Source organism: Notothenia coriiceps, unplaced genomic scaffold (genome assembly GCF_000735185.1).
Source record: "Notothenia coriiceps isolate Sejong01 unplaced genomic scaffold, NC01 NC01_scaffold00037428, whole genome shotgun sequence".
NCBI classification, from domain to species: Eukaryota; Metazoa; Chordata; class Actinopteri; order Perciformes; family Nototheniidae; genus Notothenia; species Notothenia coriiceps.
In genome coordinates, this window is record NW_011370129.1 from 58990 (window position 1) to 79673 (window position 20684).

General features: G+C 40.2%; 2 protein-coding genes across 2 annotated transcripts in view; one reads left to right on the forward strand and one right to left on the reverse strand.

The window, feature by feature from the left end:
* Positions 1 to 3733: 3733 nt before the first annotated feature.
* Positions 3734 to 19741, forward strand: LOC104967494 (aspartate--tRNA ligase, cytoplasmic-like). The gene is made up of 8 exons (XM_010796966.1): positions 3734 to 3872; positions 6838 to 6937; positions 9239 to 9268; positions 9640 to 9697; positions 11538 to 11630; positions 13446 to 13548; positions 18538 to 18640; positions 19553 to 19741. The coding sequence occupies exons 1-8, from the start codon at positions 3850 to 3852 to the stop codon at positions 19727 to 19729; spliced, it is 687 nt and encodes a 228-aa protein (XP_010795268.1). The 5' UTR covers positions 3734 to 3849; the 3' UTR covers positions 19730 to 19741.
* The window catches only part of LOC104967493 (C-X-C chemokine receptor type 4), a 14936-nt gene continuing 2180 nt past the window's right edge, over positions 7929 to 20684 (reverse strand). The window contains exon 3 of the mRNA XM_010796965.1: positions 7929 to 7940. The gene's annotated coding sequence lies outside the window, so the exon portion shown is untranslated. The remainder of the gene's footprint in view (positions 7941 to 20684) is intronic.

Genomic DNA, 20684 nt, shown 5'->3' on the forward strand with positions numbered 1-20684 from the left:
TCCGGGTTAATGATCCGGATGAATCAGGACTCGCCTATCTCTAGTCTCTTAACACAAATGTCTCCACCTGATCTGGCTAAAAAGCAGGAGGAGGACTGAGCAGGCAGGCCCTGTAATTGTAGGAACATCTGTGCACTTTTACATCTTAAGCAGCCATGACACAAAAGCTCAGAATTCTTGGTTATAATTAGCACCCATATGGCTCCTTAACAGAGTAAATAGCATGTTAAGTTCTCCTTTGACTAATTTTCTCTTCATTTTGCAAGATATACTTCCTCCTTTTTATTAAGCTTGTATACAAGTGTTATGCTTACTCATTTTAAAAGAGCAGGTCAGTGGGTCGTCTTAGCTATTTCCAAGTTAACAAAGCACAAAATAATAGTATTCAGGACTATATTCTTAATATGCAAATAGGCAGACACACAGTCTTTGTTGAGCACTAATGCAATATATCATACGCAATAAATCTGCCAAAATTACAAAGATGTCAAGATGAGGCATAAAAATAACAACTTTTGAGCACACATGCTGACATTTATCTTTCTGTGTGCTCTACTTTCTTAATTATAAACAAGAGATGTAATCTTGGTGAACTGGTGACGCGGTGATGTTCAAGTTTCAGACCAAAGGAAGCTGAAAACAAAAGATGTCAAGGAGAATTAAGTCGTCAAATGGCTGTTGTACAATGTAATGCCGGCATCCATTCAAGACTCCAATGGAGTGACATTTCCATTTCTTTACATGTAAAAAAGGTGTGAATTGCCCCCATCGGGCCACAAGGTTAAAGGGTATTTGTGGCTCTGGTCTCTCAGAGGGAAACGGGCGTAAAACAATAGGTGCTGTTTTCAGTTGGAAATGTTCCCAGATAATTCAGAATTAGCATGAGAGTCGCACTGCCTCAGTCTCTGCAGAGACAGAGCAGATTAACACATCAAGTGCTCAGATGCTGCTGCTTAGGTACTGTTTACACGGGAACGAAACGGGTTGTATCCGCTACTTTTATCTTTCGTATAGCCCGTTCGCTCACATGAGGACGTATCGGAACCTCGGAAACGGACCCCTAAAACGATAATGGGTTCCAAGGATAGAGCTGCGTATAGGGAACGCTCTGGGGGGCCAAACGGCTCCGTGTGTACGTCCTATACGATAATTTTCCTGATAACGATGAAGCCATAGCCCCGCCTCTGCCCACCTCTGCTGCTCACCCAAATCTACAGCTCCTCTACCACAACCATCTGCAACAAGTGGACATGGAGAACTACATGAACTAGGCTACATGTTGCTAAATCCACCGCAGAGAATAAGCAGAAGGGCAACCGGGCAACCATGGCAACCATGCTCAGGGGTCTTCTTCGCTGCTTTTGGTGTATTTTGTGGCGGAAGTACAGCACCACTTACAGGCCCGTCATATGTACTACAGCGTCTCCAGCGGATCGAACGGTCTCGTGGGAAGGGACAAGTTTATTGAGCCGTATCTGTGTGAACAGAAGACTTTTTTGAAATCGAATTTGGTTCGTTTGCGTTTCGTTTGCGTTCCCGTGTAAATGGGTTCCTAGTTCTTCACCGCATCAGGAGAGCTTCAGGATCAGATCATCTACTGTACATAAATGTTACCTGATGTGCATGGTTAGTTTCCCAGTAAACTGATAATATATTAGGAAACTATTTAACCAAATAACAGTGAGCTTAGCTATCATTAATGTAGACAAATTGTTAAAATGTTGCATTATCACGAACTGTCGCAAACGTCAATACAAACAAAAGTGATGACAGGCATAACTGCCTTAAAATAGAGGCTGGAAAAACAGGAAAAGCCCCAAAGAAGAACATGGTTAAAAAAAACAGTAAAATAGATATGCTTTTATTACTGTTCCTGAGAATGATATCTTGTTTTTAAGTCATCTGTTTTATGGATCGATTTTTTGGTTCCTATTGCTATATTGCATACCATTTTCGGAATACATAACCATTATCACCAAGACAAAACATAAAGCTTTTATCCCAAATATCCAAAGGGTCCACTTGAGTGCACAAACAGTACTCAGGGCCCCTTTGGGAATAAACCCTCAGGGACAAGAAGGTGCTTTTTCATTCATTATTAAAGCTTTCGCTCTCTTTGTGTGGTGAGAAAAGGCTTACTGCTCAACAAAACACACATAAACATCCATACTGTAAATCTATACATCAACTTGAAGAAGTGTTTATTTTAGATGGAATTGGTTTTTGTGACATAATAATGTTTTCATCTGTTACTAAGCCTCAATATAAACTTCCTGTGCAAAATCCAACCTCTCTGACATCTTATATATAAGTAAGAACAAACTCATATGTGTATGTTGAAGTCGGGAAGAGTGTCTTGTTTGCTTTGTGGGTTAAAGGGCAAAGCTGTTGAAATGGACAGGAAATACTTTCTATTGGTGATTCATTACCAGTGGGCCAGTTTCAAACCGCGACTTGAGACCATTGTTCAGGACGTGTTGATGTAGGTTTTGCTGTTGAGATGTATACAATTAACAGTGACAGTAAATGCAGATATACATTTAAATGGGCTATTGCAAACAAGGATGAAAGGAACACTAATACCACAGGTTCCTGTGGACAGCGACCTGCTCCTCTAATGGTTGCATTGTTTTGGTTGGAAAGTGAGCAGCAGGAAAGCTGTTTCCTGCATCAGGAGCTCCTGTGGCCAACAGCCTGAGAAAAGCTTTGATGACCCCCCACTGTATTCAACCCACCATCACTCACTGCGCTCAGTCATTCCTTCAAAGGTCACTGCATACCTGGATGCACTCAGAGAGCTCGACCAAAGGCGTGAAACTCATTTCATGCAGTGACACTTTTTAGGGGTGCATGTGGATATATAATAACTACTAGATGACCACACATAGTGGTGTTTGTGACATGTGGATATATAATAACTACTAGATGACCACACATGGTGGAACCTTCTAATCAAAAATAATGAAGACCGCAGCATTTCATTTTTGACAAGCTGGTTGTGTAGCAATATCCCTTCCTATTGATTTAGTTATGTGTGTCTTTATATGAAATAGAAAACCCACATAATAATGTACCACTTTATTAACTTCCATGGTTTGCATGCACGCTTAGACCGTTTATCATAGTTTATAAAGTTTTACATTTCTATGCACAAACAATATGTAGCCTACACATAATATTCAACCTTCCCAAAAGCTATGTCTGGTTTCTCATACAAATATTATGTCTTAGCAAGCACACTTTATTTTTGAACAAATTGCTTATGCCTTCAAAGTAATGGGTATAATTTTATCAAATATCGTAGCAGCCATTTTCTAACACACATTAAAAAGATGCAACAGCAGAGAATACACACATGATACTATAATACAATAACGGCATTATCAAAGAAAAGAAAGGGGATTTATATGAAATGATAAAGAGACATTTATAAATAAATAAAAATGTTTTAATCACTAGGCCAATCTGAGAAAAAAACAAAGAGAAGCAAGGACTTCAGATATAATTGGCATACATCAAAACAAAAAAAAACACAATTCTTTCTTTCTATTTTTACTACAGTAATTCTTTCATCAGCGATCATGGAAGTAGTTCGAAACAATTTAAAAACCAAACAAACACTTTTCCGTTCCCTTATTTTGTATAACCTATGTGCAGGACTGAAAAATAGGTGGCCGGAACTATGATTCAGTGAGTCGTTTCTAGACGGAGTCTCCGGTATTTGGTGCTACATCAAAACAAGTCCTTCCTTCCTGTGCACGTCCATGCTTTGAACAGCTGATGTGGTGCTTCTTTCTGACTGACAGCCGTTAAACATTTCGTCCTCATTCTCCACGAATATAGCTCAACATGACTAAAGACGAAGTCCAGGGGTAAGAACGCTGTGAAATGTGTTCGTGTCATAAATAGCGTCTCACAGAAACTCTTATACTAGCGTATGCTAACAGTAGAACGGCTAGCAGCTAGCTAGCATTACTAAAACAGACTGCAGATTGCATCATCTGACAGTTCAAGTAAATACATCATGAGTCATGACGTTTAGCAGAAATATATAGCTAAACACAAATATAGCTCATATGATAGCTAACGTATGTGCAGTCTCATTTAAACACCAATTATATTAAATAATCGCTCAGTTTATGGTAGCCTTGCTAAATAAACTATGTGCATATATGTATGTACGTGGCTAGTGTCTGTGGTGAATAATAACTTGGTTGCAATCAAGGAAATGTGATACTTTGTGTTTGCAACCTCGTTTACAACATGCAAAACAATATTTTATTGTTTTTGTTTTTTAAAAGTAGTTTTAAATCCCCACCTGTTTGGTCCTGTTCATGCACACTCCCCTGCTGTCAGTTGTGCCTCTGGTCATGGGCCACGACCCCCTCAGTTGAAAAGTCTGTGTATTAGAAATGAAGGAATGTGTCATATTAGGTTGTTGAAGAAACTAAGTGACAGGAAAAAAACAAAAACCTGTATGATGCAATGCAAATCAATATAAGAACCCTGCAGTAAATACTACATTAGTAACCTGTGTGTTACCTCAATCTTAATCTCATTGCATTAAAAATAAGAGGTTTTTAGTATTTTGTGCACCACAGTTATTATGGGGAGGGGTTTAAATATGGGGAACACTTTTACACAATAATTCAAATCACAATCCTTCGCTTCGATTAATTGATTCACATCCTGTCAACAACATTTGAAAACGTCTGTGTCACAAATGTTTGGATTGTAGGACGTCTGCATTGTTTAGCATTTTTATTTTAAAGTATCAATCGTAATGTTGTGTACTTCAGATGACTAAGTCTTACACAATGACTCACAACAGGGTTTTCTTTGTATGTGCAACTGCTTCATTAATTAATTGTGTTTTATGAATACACCTGATGATGACATCTGACAGTTGAATGTCATAATTCGCCAAATTTGGATTGGCTGTTTATGTGTAACCATGGTACAAACAATAATTGTGGGTTAGGGTGTGAGTCTGAACTAAATGAGCAGTGCAGACTGGTTTGTTTTTGTATTGATTTGAGAGCAGATTGTAGTAGTTTGGGGCCTGTCCCAGACAGCCAGTCTCACTTCATTGCCTGAGGGAAAGATAATTGTGAATCCAGTTTAACAAATCCAACTAGTTGGTGGAAGATATAAATACCGGCCTGAGGTTCTCTTATTAGGCTACTCTTATTTATAGTTTTGATTGTTTGTTGCATTCAATACATACAGAACAAATGCTCTTTAAACACGGTTGTGAACAATTATAAAACACACAAAATATCATACATTATAGTTATTTGTTTTACGCTTTACTGAGAAAGATGGGGCCTTTTTGCAGTGCAGCAACTTCTCATATTTGAACTTGTCAGATTCAATTTCATGAGAAATCATAAAATATTTGAATCAGACAAAATATCTTCACATCGTTTTAAAAGCCACAACCAATTTCAAATGTGCAAAGTCTAACCGGGAAACCCTGTCAGGTATTGTCTAATCCTAAACGTTGTGTAAAGGAAGTACAACACCTGGTCTAAAGTCCTCCCTCGTAGGACCAGCTCATCATCTGTTGGGATTGGTGTTTCTTGTTTAGGTTTTATTGCTATGTATAGTTGGCCTTTGGTCCTTGTTATTTCCTGTGACGAAATGCGAGCAGTTCCCATTTTGCTCGTGGGCTTCCTTCAGGTCTAGACACCTGGTCAGTGGGGAAAACCAAACGGCACTAACTCATCCACCTGCAACCTTAACACACACTCTTATCACATGTGAAGATTTGAAGTAGTGGAAACTGTTAACAAAGTCTGTTACAGGAGTACCTGGTTTATTGCAGCTTTTTCTTTTACAACCTTCTGTTGTTTGACCTAAAACAGTAGTGTATCACTTCCTCAGTAAACTACAGAGAATGCCCTGATGTTGCATCGATAAAGGCCATCATAAATCACTTTTCATTTCGTTTTCATTTTCAAACCTAAAAGTAAACATTAAAAGAAACAAATAAAAAATGTGAACTTGTATGATACAATTATACTTTATTGAGAGATCAACTTTTAAATTTTTCTTGCATCACAGCTGCTCCATTTGCAACATCAACAAGGACAAGATACACAGAGACCGACATTTAACGTGACGTCACGGTCAAGGGAAGCATGCTCAATACCCTTTAACGTACATTTGACGTTGAAATGTTACCCTATTAAATCTCGGTTCCCTTTATATTGTGCTCTAGTGTGGTTCCCTCTTGCCTGTTAGATGTCTAAAGTCTTTCTCCATTTTAAATGATCTTCATTCATACATTACACTCATCCTATATTGTGACACAATTGTTACATTGAAAGAGTGCCGTGTATTTAGTTTACTTTCTTGTGGCTGCTACCAAGCAAACTTGACGTTATAGGCAAATGTCACATGCTTATCAGCACTGACATTGTGTTGAGCTTTGAGTGTGGCATTGACATTTAGCAAATAAAGACACCTCTACGTTTAGATAAGACTTAATGTTATCATAATCAGATCATCTGTATTCTTCACAAATGCTATAATGGATTAGAAAGTGCTGCTGAGACTAATGTCTTCTTAAAGCTGCAGTGTTTATCTAGCTAATCATACTTTCTGACATCTCCGCTCTCCAAGCCTCTCGCCTCTGCGCTCACGCACTCTACAGCTGTTTTGTCTGAAATAACAATGGGATTAAAGGTAGCCCAGACTTAGAAGCTGGAAGTGGCGATGGCTAAGAATGCATTTTTTTTCCCAGGCAGTCAATAACTTCCTCAAGGGATGCGAGAGCAATAGATGGTGGAAGTTGACTTAAATGTTTATGTTGTGTACCTCTTCCTGTTGCAGGGCGATGGAGGAGGAGCAGGCTCAGTCAAAGAAAGGCCTGAAGAAACAGCAGAAGGAAGCAGAGAAAGCTGCGAAGAAGGCTGAGAAGCAGGCCAAGCTGGTCAGTGTTGTTTTTTAACATCCGCCTCCTCCATTACAGCTGGTAAGGCTGTGATGTGCGGGTCTGCAGGGCATTGTGGGTCCAGGAGGGTCAGTTAGCCGCAGGGGGGGGCACAGTATCCATTGTTTGAGTATTCCTGTCATGTTGGCCGTGTTTATGTCCACATAAACAAAGCGCTGTTTTTTCTACACTGAGGGCACAACATATAAGCAGCTCTATAACTACAAGTGCAGAAAGATACTAAAGATTTTAAACTGTGAGGATCACACTTACTGCAACGCTCTTGACCCTAAGAAAGTATTCTGGAAGCATGTTGGATTAGCAAACCAAAACGCCCACAACACTCACTTGGCTTACAGTGTCTCCTGGTGGGAAATGTTGACCCATTTAGAAATGTCAAAGTGAGTGAAAGAGATCATCTTTGCACAGGACCTTTTGGTTTTCATACAGTAAAGACTTTATAGGGTACTTCATGAACCCGTCTCTACAGGAATACTGCCAACAGGGTTTCAAACTGAGTTCTTTGTTTCTCTGGAATCCAACAAAGCTTGTGAATTAGTTGCCTTTGCCAAAATACGTGGAGTGCCAATTTAGTTTGTATTTCACACACATCAGAGGCCGCTGTGCATGTGTCTGATTCCATTACCTCAGATGACACCGGTTTTTGAGCTTTATTTATGAGCTTTTTTAAACTTTGGAGATGCAGCCATCTGAATTTTAAGTCCGTACACTGACACCAATTCCTAAACATAGCGTATCTTCTGATGTGGAGTAATAATCTGTGTAACACTACCAATGTTACAAGAACCTAATGGGATCATTCTTTTGGAAAGTTAGTATGAGGCTTCCTTCAACTAATACATTATAATTAGAATACAGGTTTTGATCTGTTTCTTCCCTTACTAACAGAAAATGAACTGCTAAAATTACATTGTGTTTATCTTAAATGCAATGATGTTAATACCACGTAATGCCAGTCCTTACATTGAGCATCTCTCCTGAGCTTTATTCAACATGGTAACAAATGTATTATGTTCTTCATTAATCATTCAATTCACTGTTTCCATACAACTCCCAGACTAAAGTTAAGAAAAAGGAATTGTTGAGAACATAAGCCAACTCTTAACAAATGTGGGACTTGTGACCTAGAGGTTATATAATATAACCAGGAAGGGGTAACTGCAGAGTCCACATTTCAATGTGTGTACATGTGCAAAGATTTAAAGTGGACTCTCTTCAAATCCTACATTTCAATTGACATTTCCCTTTAGTTTCACAGTAATGGCAAAAGTCTAAGTATCATAATCGGCTCACATTAGGTCATTATTTAATGTGGATTGGTAACGGTGGTCCAATTGCCCAATAACGTTAATATCCTGATCGGTGTCAGTACATCCCTAAATAATATTTCAAAGCAAAATCTATATTAAAAAAGGAAACCTGTATCCCTATTTACAAAAAATGTAGTCTAGCTTGAGACGGGCTGATTACAAAATAATTACACATCCTGCACTTTCATGTGTCATGACTTAACGTATCCTGTGTTCCATCTGAATTCACCCAGTCAGCAAGTTTCATTGAAGTAGCAGGTGTCACCAATATTCTGGCTATTGCTGCTCACATCAGTGTGGCACAGTAAGCATTTCCTGGGGGGGGGCACCTGAGAGCTGAGTTGAATGTTCGTGGAGGGAGTGTTAGCTTTTTTTATTTACCGTTGTGTTGTTTTTGCGCTGACACTTGATATTTCAGTGTCTCCGGTGAGGGTCTGTCGCACGTGGCCGTAGCAGGTCTATATCCAGCTGATCATAAGCTGCAATATCATCCATCATGCGAATGGATTATCATATCAAGGATGGGCGATTCCAATTCGCTCTACTGCCACCAGCCATTTCAATACACCAATATCAATTTGCATAGGAAATGGAATTGTAACTTTGCCAAGACTCGAGCTCATCGCACTCTGGGACTCATTTGCCTGAAGTCGGTGCGGAGATAAAGAATCTGTCCACTTACACTGTTTCTATTACAAAGTCGTATCTCCTCCTGCCATTACTCATTGTCTATGATTTGTTAGAGCAATGTGAAAAAGAGCCGTGTATTCCAGGGATCTGAGGCTCGAGCTGTGATTTAGTAATTTTATTCGAATCCCTGATAGCACAAGATATGAAACACAATTTACATGACTGCTGTAGCAAAACGTTCTAAGTCGCTCCATTGTTTTTGAAAATGTTCAATGGATAGTCCTGTTGCCTGGCTATTTGCAATGCCCTTCAAATCCCTGTGCCCTCTTTTGTGTTTCAGGCTGCCGACCAGCAGGGCTCAGAGGAAGATGTAAGTATCCCCCTACAGAACACAGTACTCATCCTCTAAGACCTATTCCCTGCCTTCCTCTCTGAATGAGATTCTGCCTTTTGCTTTCACACCTTTGCAACAGTTTGTATGCAAATGCTCACACACTGAAGTCAGTGTCTCCATTTTCTGTTAGACAATTTTCTCTCTAACACCGTGATAAGCCTGATTATCTGCTCTGGAAGGGTGTTATCTCCGATGTAGTAGACACACTGACGCGTATGAAATCAAAGTGGTAGAGTTGCTTTTGAGAACAATGGAGTTAGAGGTGCATACGCATAAAGTGGTGTGATGTTTTCTTTAGACGTTTGATCAAGTGGCTGATCTCTGATGGCATGCTCTTCTTCTTTCAGGACTTCGCCAAGGACAGATATGGTGTGCCGCCGATGGTCCAGTCCCAACAAAAACTGGGTTAGTAGGAACGTTATTTCCTTGAGCAAACATAACAAGCAACGGAAATGCCTCTCATTGCTGAAAACACATGCAAATAGTAGCTAGATCATGAAGATTGATGATATATCTTTCTGTTCTTCAGTAATAATGGGATGAGCTTTTGCTTGGTCTGGATGTTACTGCAAGTTTAATTTCAACTTAAACTACTAACTATCTTTTAGATATTTGTAGTATTATGTGCCACATGTCGCTTTCTTCTCCAAACATGTGTCAAAGTCAGCATAGTGATGTGCATTTCAGTCAAATGTATTCCTCCATTGTCACAAATTCACAGAATCTGTTTCAACAAGACTTCGCTTGGTTTGAACCGAAATGTATTCTTTCTCTTATTTCCAGGTATCAGTGTTGAGTGTTTTCGCTCTTATCTGTGTGCTGCATCGTTCTTAGTTTCTTGTCAATCATCTGAAACTTACCCGAAGTCTTTTAAATATTCAGATTTTTGCAAGGTGCCGTCTTGTTATTTTAATGCATTTGGCTATGCCTTACCACTGTAGAGATTCACTTCACAATGTACTCTATTTTTTAGTTTGGTTAAAAGGGTCCCTGTTATTCTAATTTTTATGTTGTGCCTCTACTGTGACATCTTTCCATGCTTTAATGTTCAAAAAGGTCTTTATTTCTCATACTGCCTGTGCTGCAGCACCTCTTTTCACCCTCTGTCTGAAACCAGAGCCCAGTCTGCTCTGATTGGTTAGCTGGCTGGCTCAGTTGTGATTGGTCAAACGCTTAAATATGTCCTGCCCCTTAGCCTATCACGTACAATTTGTTGGAGTGCTATCCAATAGAAGCGCAAGTATTACATAGTGATGTCGCGGAAGTAAACAAAGGAATAATAAATAAATAGGGTCTCGTTAATGTTTTAAAATAAATAAATCCTAAAGAAGGGCAACGATTCAAGATTCTCCGTCCTTCTTGGGTTAAATGCACACGGACAATGCACACATGAATCAGCCCTGTGTTGTAAGCAAAGGTTACACATGGTTAAATTACATATTTCACCTTGACATCTTATGACATGATAACAAGGCATCCTGAAATGGATAATGTGCGGCAACTCTCAAATTAAATGTTTTGATACAGGATGTTTTCCTGATCCACAACCTCTCAGATAACTGTACCTTGGTCTGGCTGTCAGAAAGTTACAGATAACACCATTACAACTGATAAACACTGTGGAAAATGCTTCTGGTGTCTCCTCTCAACGCGATTGCAGCGGCGATAATTGCAGTAACTAATAGTGTGAGATAGCTCTGGGATCAAAGAGGCCGTCCATCTGTCTGGATGCTCTTTCAGCTCCAGTGGCAGCAAACAAACTGGGGCCTCCCTCACCTGCATGCCGATCCAAACCATTGGGAGGGGAGGGGGGTTAGAGGACGGGGGGTGAGGGCTTTCATGTGGGTTGACGTGGAGTTCTCAGCCAAAAGGGCGGCTCTGTTTTCTCCAGTGCTGCCTCAGTGTCTGCTGCTTCTCCTCGCTGATAATAAGGAGAAAGCATGCCTCTGAGTGACACAGGTGAAACCAGAGTCAATTTGTCATAAAGCCCACAGAGAAAAGGCTGAGTTGGACAGCTTTTCAACAGCCCTACTAGTGTGTCTTATTTATTAGGCACCACGGTAATTTGAGCATTTTATTGTGTGTTCGTCTGCACACGCACAAGCATGCTTATTCACATTTCTTTCTGCCTTTGGGAGTGTGCAGGGGAATGTTAGTTTTTTTACTCAGGTGTGGGGAAATGGAGCCAGAAAACGTGCTTTGAAGTAATACATTATTTGTGTGTATGTGTGTGTGTGTGAGACAGACAGGGTGTTGGTGCGGGTCGAAGACCTTTCTCCTGAGAAAGCTGACCAGCTGATTTGGCTGCGTGCCCGAGTCCACACCAGCAGAGCCAAAGGTGAGACCCCCCCCCACCCTCCACCACATCTTTGTTCATCTTTTTTTCAGCTTTGAGATACTATCTTTGTGCAGAAGACACAAACAGCCAAGATTAGATGACCCCTGTGATAATCCTCGGTGTACAAAGGCAAAATAGCTAAAGCTTCTGCCCTTGGGCAAGCTCTACTCTTCACTGCCTTCTCTTCAAGAACAAACCACAAAACCTGTTGACTTTGACTTGCTTTTAGATTTCCCATTTTCTAACGATTACATACTGTAGTAAGGGAGAGCCCAACATTCTGCTTTTAGAACTAATAGCGAGGCAAACTAGGACTGTGGTTAATATTTTTATTTTCCTTTCCACTTTATTATTTTGTATTATTACTTTTGTATTGTGACTTGTACTGTTGGTAAACGGCTTAGGGAGTGTGGGTGTACATTTGCATTTTTGCTTACGTCGGCACTTTTACATTTTGAATTTTACACTGATGTTCGTTAAAAGTTAAAATGCACTGTCCCTATCAAATAAACCAAAAATAAATTGATGACTCTATTGACTATTTGGCAGATTAGTCGATTTATCTCAACATTGTAAATTCGATCAAAAAAGAAAATCTAATTTAAAATAAGCAGCATTGAATAAAATGTAAACAAAGATTAACAGATTAAAGTTGAAAAATGTCAGTTACAGATGGCAATTACAATATGATGACATGAAACATATGAAACATTTAAATAAGGAAGGGGTTGTTATTTTAGTCAGTGCAACTCCAAAAGAAACCCCAGTTTTTAATAGTTCCCTAACAATATATAAAAATGTGCTACATGAGAAAGAGAGGAGAAGAAAAATGACTATTAATTACACTGACTATTCACAGCTGCCATACTGATATCGATCTCCTCAGGTTGAATAACAGTGAGGTTCAAAAACCACAACATAACCAGTCAGTGTTTATTACAAAGCGTGATACCAAACTGTATAAGACTTCCCCCCCCATCTTCTCCTATATATTCCTCTGGGATTGTGCAGACACTCGCAGAGCATTCCTTCCATGTTAAGCAGAGTTTGACAAGCTGAACCAATCATAGTCAGACTTTGCATGTCACCGCCAACTGGAAGCTGGCATAACCTCCATTTGTCAGGCACCAGCTACTGGCAGCTATGAAGTGTCTCTATTTGAATACAATGAACCTCTTGAGCCTTGCCAGGTTATTGGATCTCTATATCAACGCCAAGCTTTTTTTTTTTTTTCTGCTGTGAACTTGTGATTCCAAATAAACCCAAGTCTGAATGATTATCTTTTGGCCCATTTCCTCTCAAGATAACTTCCAGAGTCAAAAGTCACTTCCCCTCCTTCATGTCTTTATTCTCCTGGCTCGCTGTAAGGATGTCCGCGTGAGCAGAATAACATCCTGATTTGGTCTGGGATGAGATGCATCTGTTGGTGGGATCTTGGCTTTGCTATTATCCCCACCACCCACCCCCTTCTCACAGGCAACAAACATCAAAGTACCTGGGTGGTCTGACTGTCTACTGCCCAGAGTTTTTGTTGGCTAACTTGTTTACACTCTTCCTAGGTGTGTGTTTGCTAGGAAGGTAGCAATCACCCTTTCTCCACACAGTGCTCTTCAAAGAGAATCCTGCGCTCACAAACGTTTGACACTTTACCTGTAGACAAGGAATGTCCTTCCAGCTGGAGTCACACGTAGACTTCTGACTGAACAAAAGCACATTGCTTCAGAGAGATTTCCTAAGCTTTTATTATGACAAGCATGTCAATCATGCATAATAGAGATCTTAACATCCCCGCATTTGTTGTTGTTTTGTTTTCAGGCAAGCAATGCTTCTTGGTCCTGCGTCAGCAGCAGTTCAACGTGCAGGCGCTGGTCGCAGTGGGAGATCGTGCCAGCAAGCAGATGGTCAAGTTTGCCGCAAAGTGAGTACCGAGACCGCTCTTCCTGTCAGAGAGGGCGCAAACAATGGTGGGAAAACCCTGGGCCCTAATCGTCCCACCGATCCATTTTCACACATTCTGAGGGTGGAGGGTGGGGGAATCAATCATTTTTCACTCCACAACAAAAGCTGGCTGTTAACATGGCAGGTTACAGCACTTTTTAATGGAGCGGTTCCTGTCGAGATGGCAAATACAACAGCTCGGATCAGAGGAGGAGGAAATACTTAAGAGCCAAGCATCATTATTCAAGTTCGCAGCCAAATTGTAGCCCATTACCGTTAGACTGTAAATGAACCTGACTATCATCGGATATGCACTTTATTAAAACCACAAAAGGGGGACGGCTGACTTAGTGCCACTTCAGACTGAAATGTGATGTTCACAAGGCTTCAAATATAACATCATTCATGGTATATGCTAAAACACATATTGCTTTCATCAGTATCTGTCTTCCATTGCTATTTGTCCTTGTTAAAGATCATAATTAACATGTATTTCTGAAATGGCAGGTATTGCTTAATTAGGCAAAGGGCAACACCTGCTACTGCAGTTTGCCACACCATAATGGCAGTTAAGACATTGGATAATGAAGAAGTTGGGAAAGGCATGGTCGTTTTATTTACAAACACATTTCATACAAAGGTACAAGGTGCTTAAGCAATGCAGAGATTGCAGCTGTGTTTAAAAAAAAAAGGAGCCTTGCATTAACAAACAGCTATCATAGCCTTAGAGTCTCGCAAAAAGCTGCCATTTATACTGAATATTGAAGTGTCTGTGGTTTCATCCTCCTACAGAATCTTACAAAACTTGCGAAAAAACCAGTTTAGATTGACTTCTAACTGCATATTACTGACTAAGCAAACATCGTTAGGACATGTGAGACTTCCCTTTGTTCTAGACAGTGACCTCATAGCCACGAGGGACTCTTCTCTGCGGATCTTTTGGGAAAAACAATCCCTATTACAGAATACTGGGTTATTAGATAGCATCTACAACACAATGTATAATATCACTGTAGTAGTTTTAGAAACATTCAGTACAGCCAGATTCATCAAAAGTATGAAAGAATGATACAAGTAAGTGATTAATGTTGAAGTGTGTGTACGCACCTGCCTGAGCCTTAGTAAACAAGTCTGAGCTGCTAAATGTCTGAGGAAAATGTGCATAAATGACCATTTTACCACATTCATTATACTCGTGTTTTTGTAAATGAGAACCCAGGAACCCTTCGACAGTTTGTAGCGGTTTACAAGAAAATAAAGCCAAATACCGGGACGTGTTTCTAATAAGGGCGAGGTCACCGGCGCTCAGACCCCAGCTTTGACCTCTGCCTGAACACGCTGACCCCACTTTGTAAGAAGCGTCAGAATCCCCTGACCACACCGTGGTTCCCCTGCCGCTCAGCTGACTGCTCCCAGACATTTTTACAATTCAGTTTCAGTTCCCCCGCACACTAAGCCCAGGCAGAAAAAAGGACCACATTTTAAGCTAGATGTTGTTTAATATTGTAGAAGTGTTTTCTGTATTTCACATGATATTGTGTTAAGGACATCGAACAGACATTTCAATAGATCCTTGAAACTGTAGGATGATTTTATTTAAATTGCACGGTTTCTCAATGTGGTTCTGCAAAGTTGTGGTTGGGCAGTTGGATTTTTAATGCAACACATTGCCACAAAACAGAGCAAGTGAGAGTGATGACATGAAAAACAAAATAGTGAAGTTATGCTACAAGGAAAATAATGACCCAGAGTTTCAGAGCGTTTAAATGTCATGTGCTTTTTATATGTCAATGGTTAAAAACAGTTGGCACTATCAGTTCCTGTGGCTTTGTGGCCCCTGTCTGACAAGCCGAGTAAGACCCTGGATTACAAGTAAATCCTCTCATAATCACAAGAGCACTGATGACATTGCTCCGGAAGTCTCCTCTCACAGATTGTATGTCCAAGTCATCCTCCTCTCACTCACACAATTTAATTAAGTGATCTTCAGGCTCTGCAACCTTTACTCTGCTCAAGTACCTTGAAGAGCGACGGGGTGGGGGGGAGAAGGGATATGAGCTGAAACAGGAATAATAAACCTGTCTGAGGATCTTCGTAGATTTGATACTACCTTGACTTACGGGATTCAATCACAGCTTCTTAAATAATATTTAATTTGAATGACACGTGTTTGAAAAAGAGCAACGACAATAAGTTGACTTATTGATCAGTCAATGGACAGAAAAGAATCTGCAACTATTTTGATTAACCATTAATCTGCAATAATTATTTCAGAGCTTGCTGTTTTAAGCATCTCAAGCGTAGAGTTCCTCAGATGTATTTCATAATAAACTGAATACCTTTGTGCTTATAGACACGTCAAAACATCTCATTGGCATTTGAATAACAGGGATGAACCTTTGACACTAGTTTCTGACATTTTATAGACTAAACAATGAATTGCTTCGTCTAGAAAACAATAAAAATAATTGTTATTTAAAGCCCTAATTTGAAAGAATCATAGCATCCTCTGTCGTGTGTGGGATCAGGTTAGCAGCCCTCCACCAAAATAAAATAATAATACATTACATTTATAAAGCGCTTTTCCTTGTGCTCAAAGCGCTTAAAATGTAATAAGTTTTAGAAAAGAAGATTCATCCATATTTAAGAAACAAACATGTTCTCATCTTCCTCCACTGGTATGTAGACGTTTTGGATCGGCCTTTCCTTGTGGATATTTAGAGATGTCTTTCGGTCAATGGCTTCTCTCCAACATAATGGAGGTGTGTGACATTTCATTGCTGCTGCTCCCTTTGTTTAGAAAGTGCACCTAGAAGACACAATAGCATTGCCTCTTATCCCCTTAACCTTAGTGCAAAAGGCCTGTCGGTTTCTCCTGTTTGTTTTATTATTTGTGTGTCTTTGTAGTCATCAGCAGCACAGCGGTCAGAAGTCTTGCAGGATAATGAGTTCAAGTGAGGGTAATAATAATAATAATAGATTTAATTTGTTAGCGCTTTTACAGGTGCTCAAAGACGCTTTACAGATAATAGAGAAGAGAAAAGAAAAGAGAAGAAAGGAACAACAAATAAATATATAATAATAATAATAATAGTAGTAATAGTAATGGTACTTGTTTGAGGGTCTTTCACCTTTTCAAACGGAAAGTGAGCTCTGCTGGCCTCTTGTTTTATTTAGTGATGCATTATTAGCTGAAGTAATGGCCATATGTGTCCTTCACAGCCAGTGTGTTGCCTTCCTGGGACATTATTCAGAATGAAGGCAATCTCTATCCCTCTTTTCTCTTATTTCACTTCTCTGTGTGATATTGTCACCTCCTGAGACAATCAGTCTGTTTCCGAATATGCCGCCGCCGCCAGCCTCACGGCCGTGCAGCATGGGTTATTAATGTGGGGATTTATTTATCCAACTGATCTCCTACCAGGGGGGAAGGAATATGTCGGCAGCTGTGGTGGGGCTGAAGGGACAGCAGTACCCCAGTGTTCAGTCCCTCATTACTGCTTTTTAATGAGGAGGAGTGAAGGATTACAGCAGGTCTCCCATCTGGCCTCGTCGCACGGCATGACAGTCAGTATTGTTCCTCTTATCTCTGATGATGCTCTGGGTTTCATTGACAAACCTGTGTAGGACGATGTGACGAAATTAGGAATGGGCTCCCTTCACATGCTGTAGTTTGTTTTATACTCTGTATAATGGGGCAATTCTTCACCTCAGGGGCAACATCAAACTGCTTTTCTTGTTTAGCTAGGTGCTTTCCAGGAGCTGTGAAAGGATGTAAGCTACAACCCTTTTCTCAAAGCTCAGCAATCCCCCTCCACCTCGCCTGTGCATTTACTTGTCTTTCTTGACTGGTAAACAATTAGTAAGGGGAACTATGTGACACTGCACGTTACTTTAAACCTTTGTGGAGAAATATTTGGATCTTTAAGTTAAAGGTCTCCTATTATACTCTTTTTCATCAATATATTATAGGTCTCAGACAAAACATGGCTCTGAAGTCTTTGGCTCAAAATACCAAACAGATCGTGCATTATAGCATCCCATAAACCCCTCTGTTTCAGCCCTGTTTCAAAAGTGCTGATTCTCTGTCTGTTACTTTAAGGCCCGGACACTCTCAGGGCCGATTTCGGCCATCGATAGATGTCTGGCCGTCGACAGGTTTTTATATAAATGGATCAGGACAAGAAGAGAGAGAATCTTTTTTCCTGAAACTTTCAGAATCTCTTTACACAGAGGGGATACATATTTATAACTACCTCTAGATTGTACTTAAGTACAATTCTACCACTGAATATAATGTATCCTTATCATTTTTTGTGATGCTAGTTTAATAGTGAAACCCCCTCTTTTTGATAAGCAGTAGGGCCTTTTTACCTCTCAAAATCACAGTGTGTTTCATAGGATGAATAGAATTTCTAAAATAAAACTGTCCCTTTTTGGAGGGAAAATATATAATGCTGACAGGAATCATTTTAAGGCTGGAGAGTTTATATCGACGTTTTTAAAATTGAGGTGTAACTTCTGGAGCTATTCCATAACAGATTGCCAAATCTCTCTAAAGACAGATATGTGGAAATGTTTTCTACCCTGCAACGGTTAGTTGAGCTTAACGTAAGGAGACATGCGTTTGTGTTGCAAAGAAGGAGGAAAGAAGTTTTATTTGAAAGCCGCAAGCTTGTGGTATCTCAACTTTCAATTTCCCTGCATTGTTGATTTTTTTGTATTGAATCTGTGGTGATTTTGGTTATCGTCTCACTACCCACCCCCCCCACCTCACCACCCAAGTCAGACTCACTCAACCATAGCCCTCGCCACCCCCTGCACATTACACCATGAAACATGAATCATCAGTCACACTTTAATGGAAATATTGTTCTCAGGCAGTTAGCCACCCACACAGATGAGTTTGTTTTCTAAGTGCTATCTCTTGTTTACACAAACCCCCCCCCCTCCCAACTGTCTCCACCAGCATCACCAAGGAGAGCATCGTAGACGTGGAGGCGTCGGTAAGGAAAGTGGAGCAGAAGATCGAGAGCTGTACCCAGCAGGACGTGGAGCTGCACATCGAGAGGGTGGGCATACTTACACTGCAACACATGTACACGCACGCACGCATGCACGCACGCAGGCACACGCACACCACGCTCCTCACTCAATACAGTTCATAATTATTTGTTATGACAAAGCATCACATGTGGGTTTATGTTTAATTAGTATACCTTGCTAGTTGTAATTAAAGTAGGGTGAAATCACAAAGTTCCCTCTAGTCCCCCCGCCTGATATGCCTCCATTGGACTCCATTCCCTTACATAATGACATAGGTGCTTCTATTGGCTAGTGCTCCAACACATTTATTTAATATGCTAAGTGCCAAGACTTCTCTAAGCTGTTGACCAATCACAACACAGTTGGCCAGCGAACCAACCAGAGCTCTAATTTCAGACACAGACAGTATGAGACAAATAAAGACCTTTTTTGAACATTTGTCCTCTTTAATGCTATCAAATGCCACACCACAAACTATAAAAAGAGAGGATAACATACATTTGTAACATAAACAGTATTGCTTGGTGAATTGTATTACATTTCTTCTTTTTTTATCCACCAACTTTGTATTTTATTTGGCAGCTCGGAAACTCCCTAGATGAGGTTTTAATAGTATGTAATACTTCATATGTTAGTGATTGGAGACAAAATATAGGGGACACACTCCATTGTAATGCAGTTAAATGCAACACGATAATTCTCTAGAGTTTTTATCCACAGGCTGCACCTGACAGTTAACAGGAAACCCACTAGTTTTAACACATTGTCAGTAACACATAGATGAGGTTTTAACAGATGAAGCTCTCATGACACTTTTACTGTTATACGTTTACTGTATGTGAACTCCAGGTACTTTCCACTGCCAGAACATATGATCGAAACGTTGGTGGTTTGACACCCTCTGAATCTTAATGCTTTTTGATTCTTCCCCGACTCAGATTTTTGTCATCAGCCAGTCGGAGGCTCGTCTCCCCCTGCAGCTGGAGGACGCCGTCAGGCCTGATGGAGAGGGGGAAGAGGTGAGGACAGATGTAGGGCTGGATGAGAGGGCATACAAACCTGAATCACAATATCTATACTTTAAGTTTTCACAGTTATTTTATTTTATAGTATAAATAATATAAATGAATCAAGGAACAAATTTAAACATTGGAAGTTAAAGTAAACATTTGCAAAAAAAGAAGAAAATATTTATATGAACTGGATTATAAATATGTGTATTGTACTACAATGTGTTTTTTTTTATGTTACCATAAAAAAAAAAAGTAAAACATCTGGTAAAAGTATAAATAAAGACATAAATGATGAAAACTAGATTATTGCTCAAAATATGCTGTGTAATAATCCTAAGTGTTATTAGCATTAAAAAATGCTGTACCGCAAATTCTCACTCCTGACACTCCAATGCTATTTCCTAATCTGTGCCTGCTATGTGAAGTATTAGTGTGCACCCAAGCCTGTGTTCTTCTCAATCAACGCACTGCATTTCCCACTGACTGTTAGACATTAGGGAAGGTGATTAATGCTCTCTTAATGATCCAATATGTAAAGAGAAATTGCAACCATCCACAATTCAAGAGACTTTAAAAGGAATAGTAAGTGGACATACTCAAGGTGAAACGGTTATGCCATTGACACAGCTCAGTCTCAGGTGCTGTTTACACGGGAACGAAACGGGTTGTATCCGCTGCTTTTCTCTTTCGTATAGCCCGTTCATTCACACGAGGCCGTACCGGAACCACGGAACCACGGACTCCTAAAACGATAACCGGTCCCAAGGTGGATAGATCTGCGGACGGAACGCTCTGGGGGGGCAAACGGCTCTGTGTGTACATCCTATACGATCATTTCCTGATAACGATGAAGCCATAGCCCCGCCTCTCCCCACCTCTGCTGCTCACTGCTGTAGCATGGTCAGTAGCTGCTGTCAGTAGCAGTAGCAGATGTTAGTGCAAAATATACAGCTCCTCTAACACAACCATCAGCAACTAGTGGACATGGAGAACTACGTGAACTACATGTTGCTAAATCCACCGCGGAGAATAAACCGAAGGGCAACCATGCTCGGGG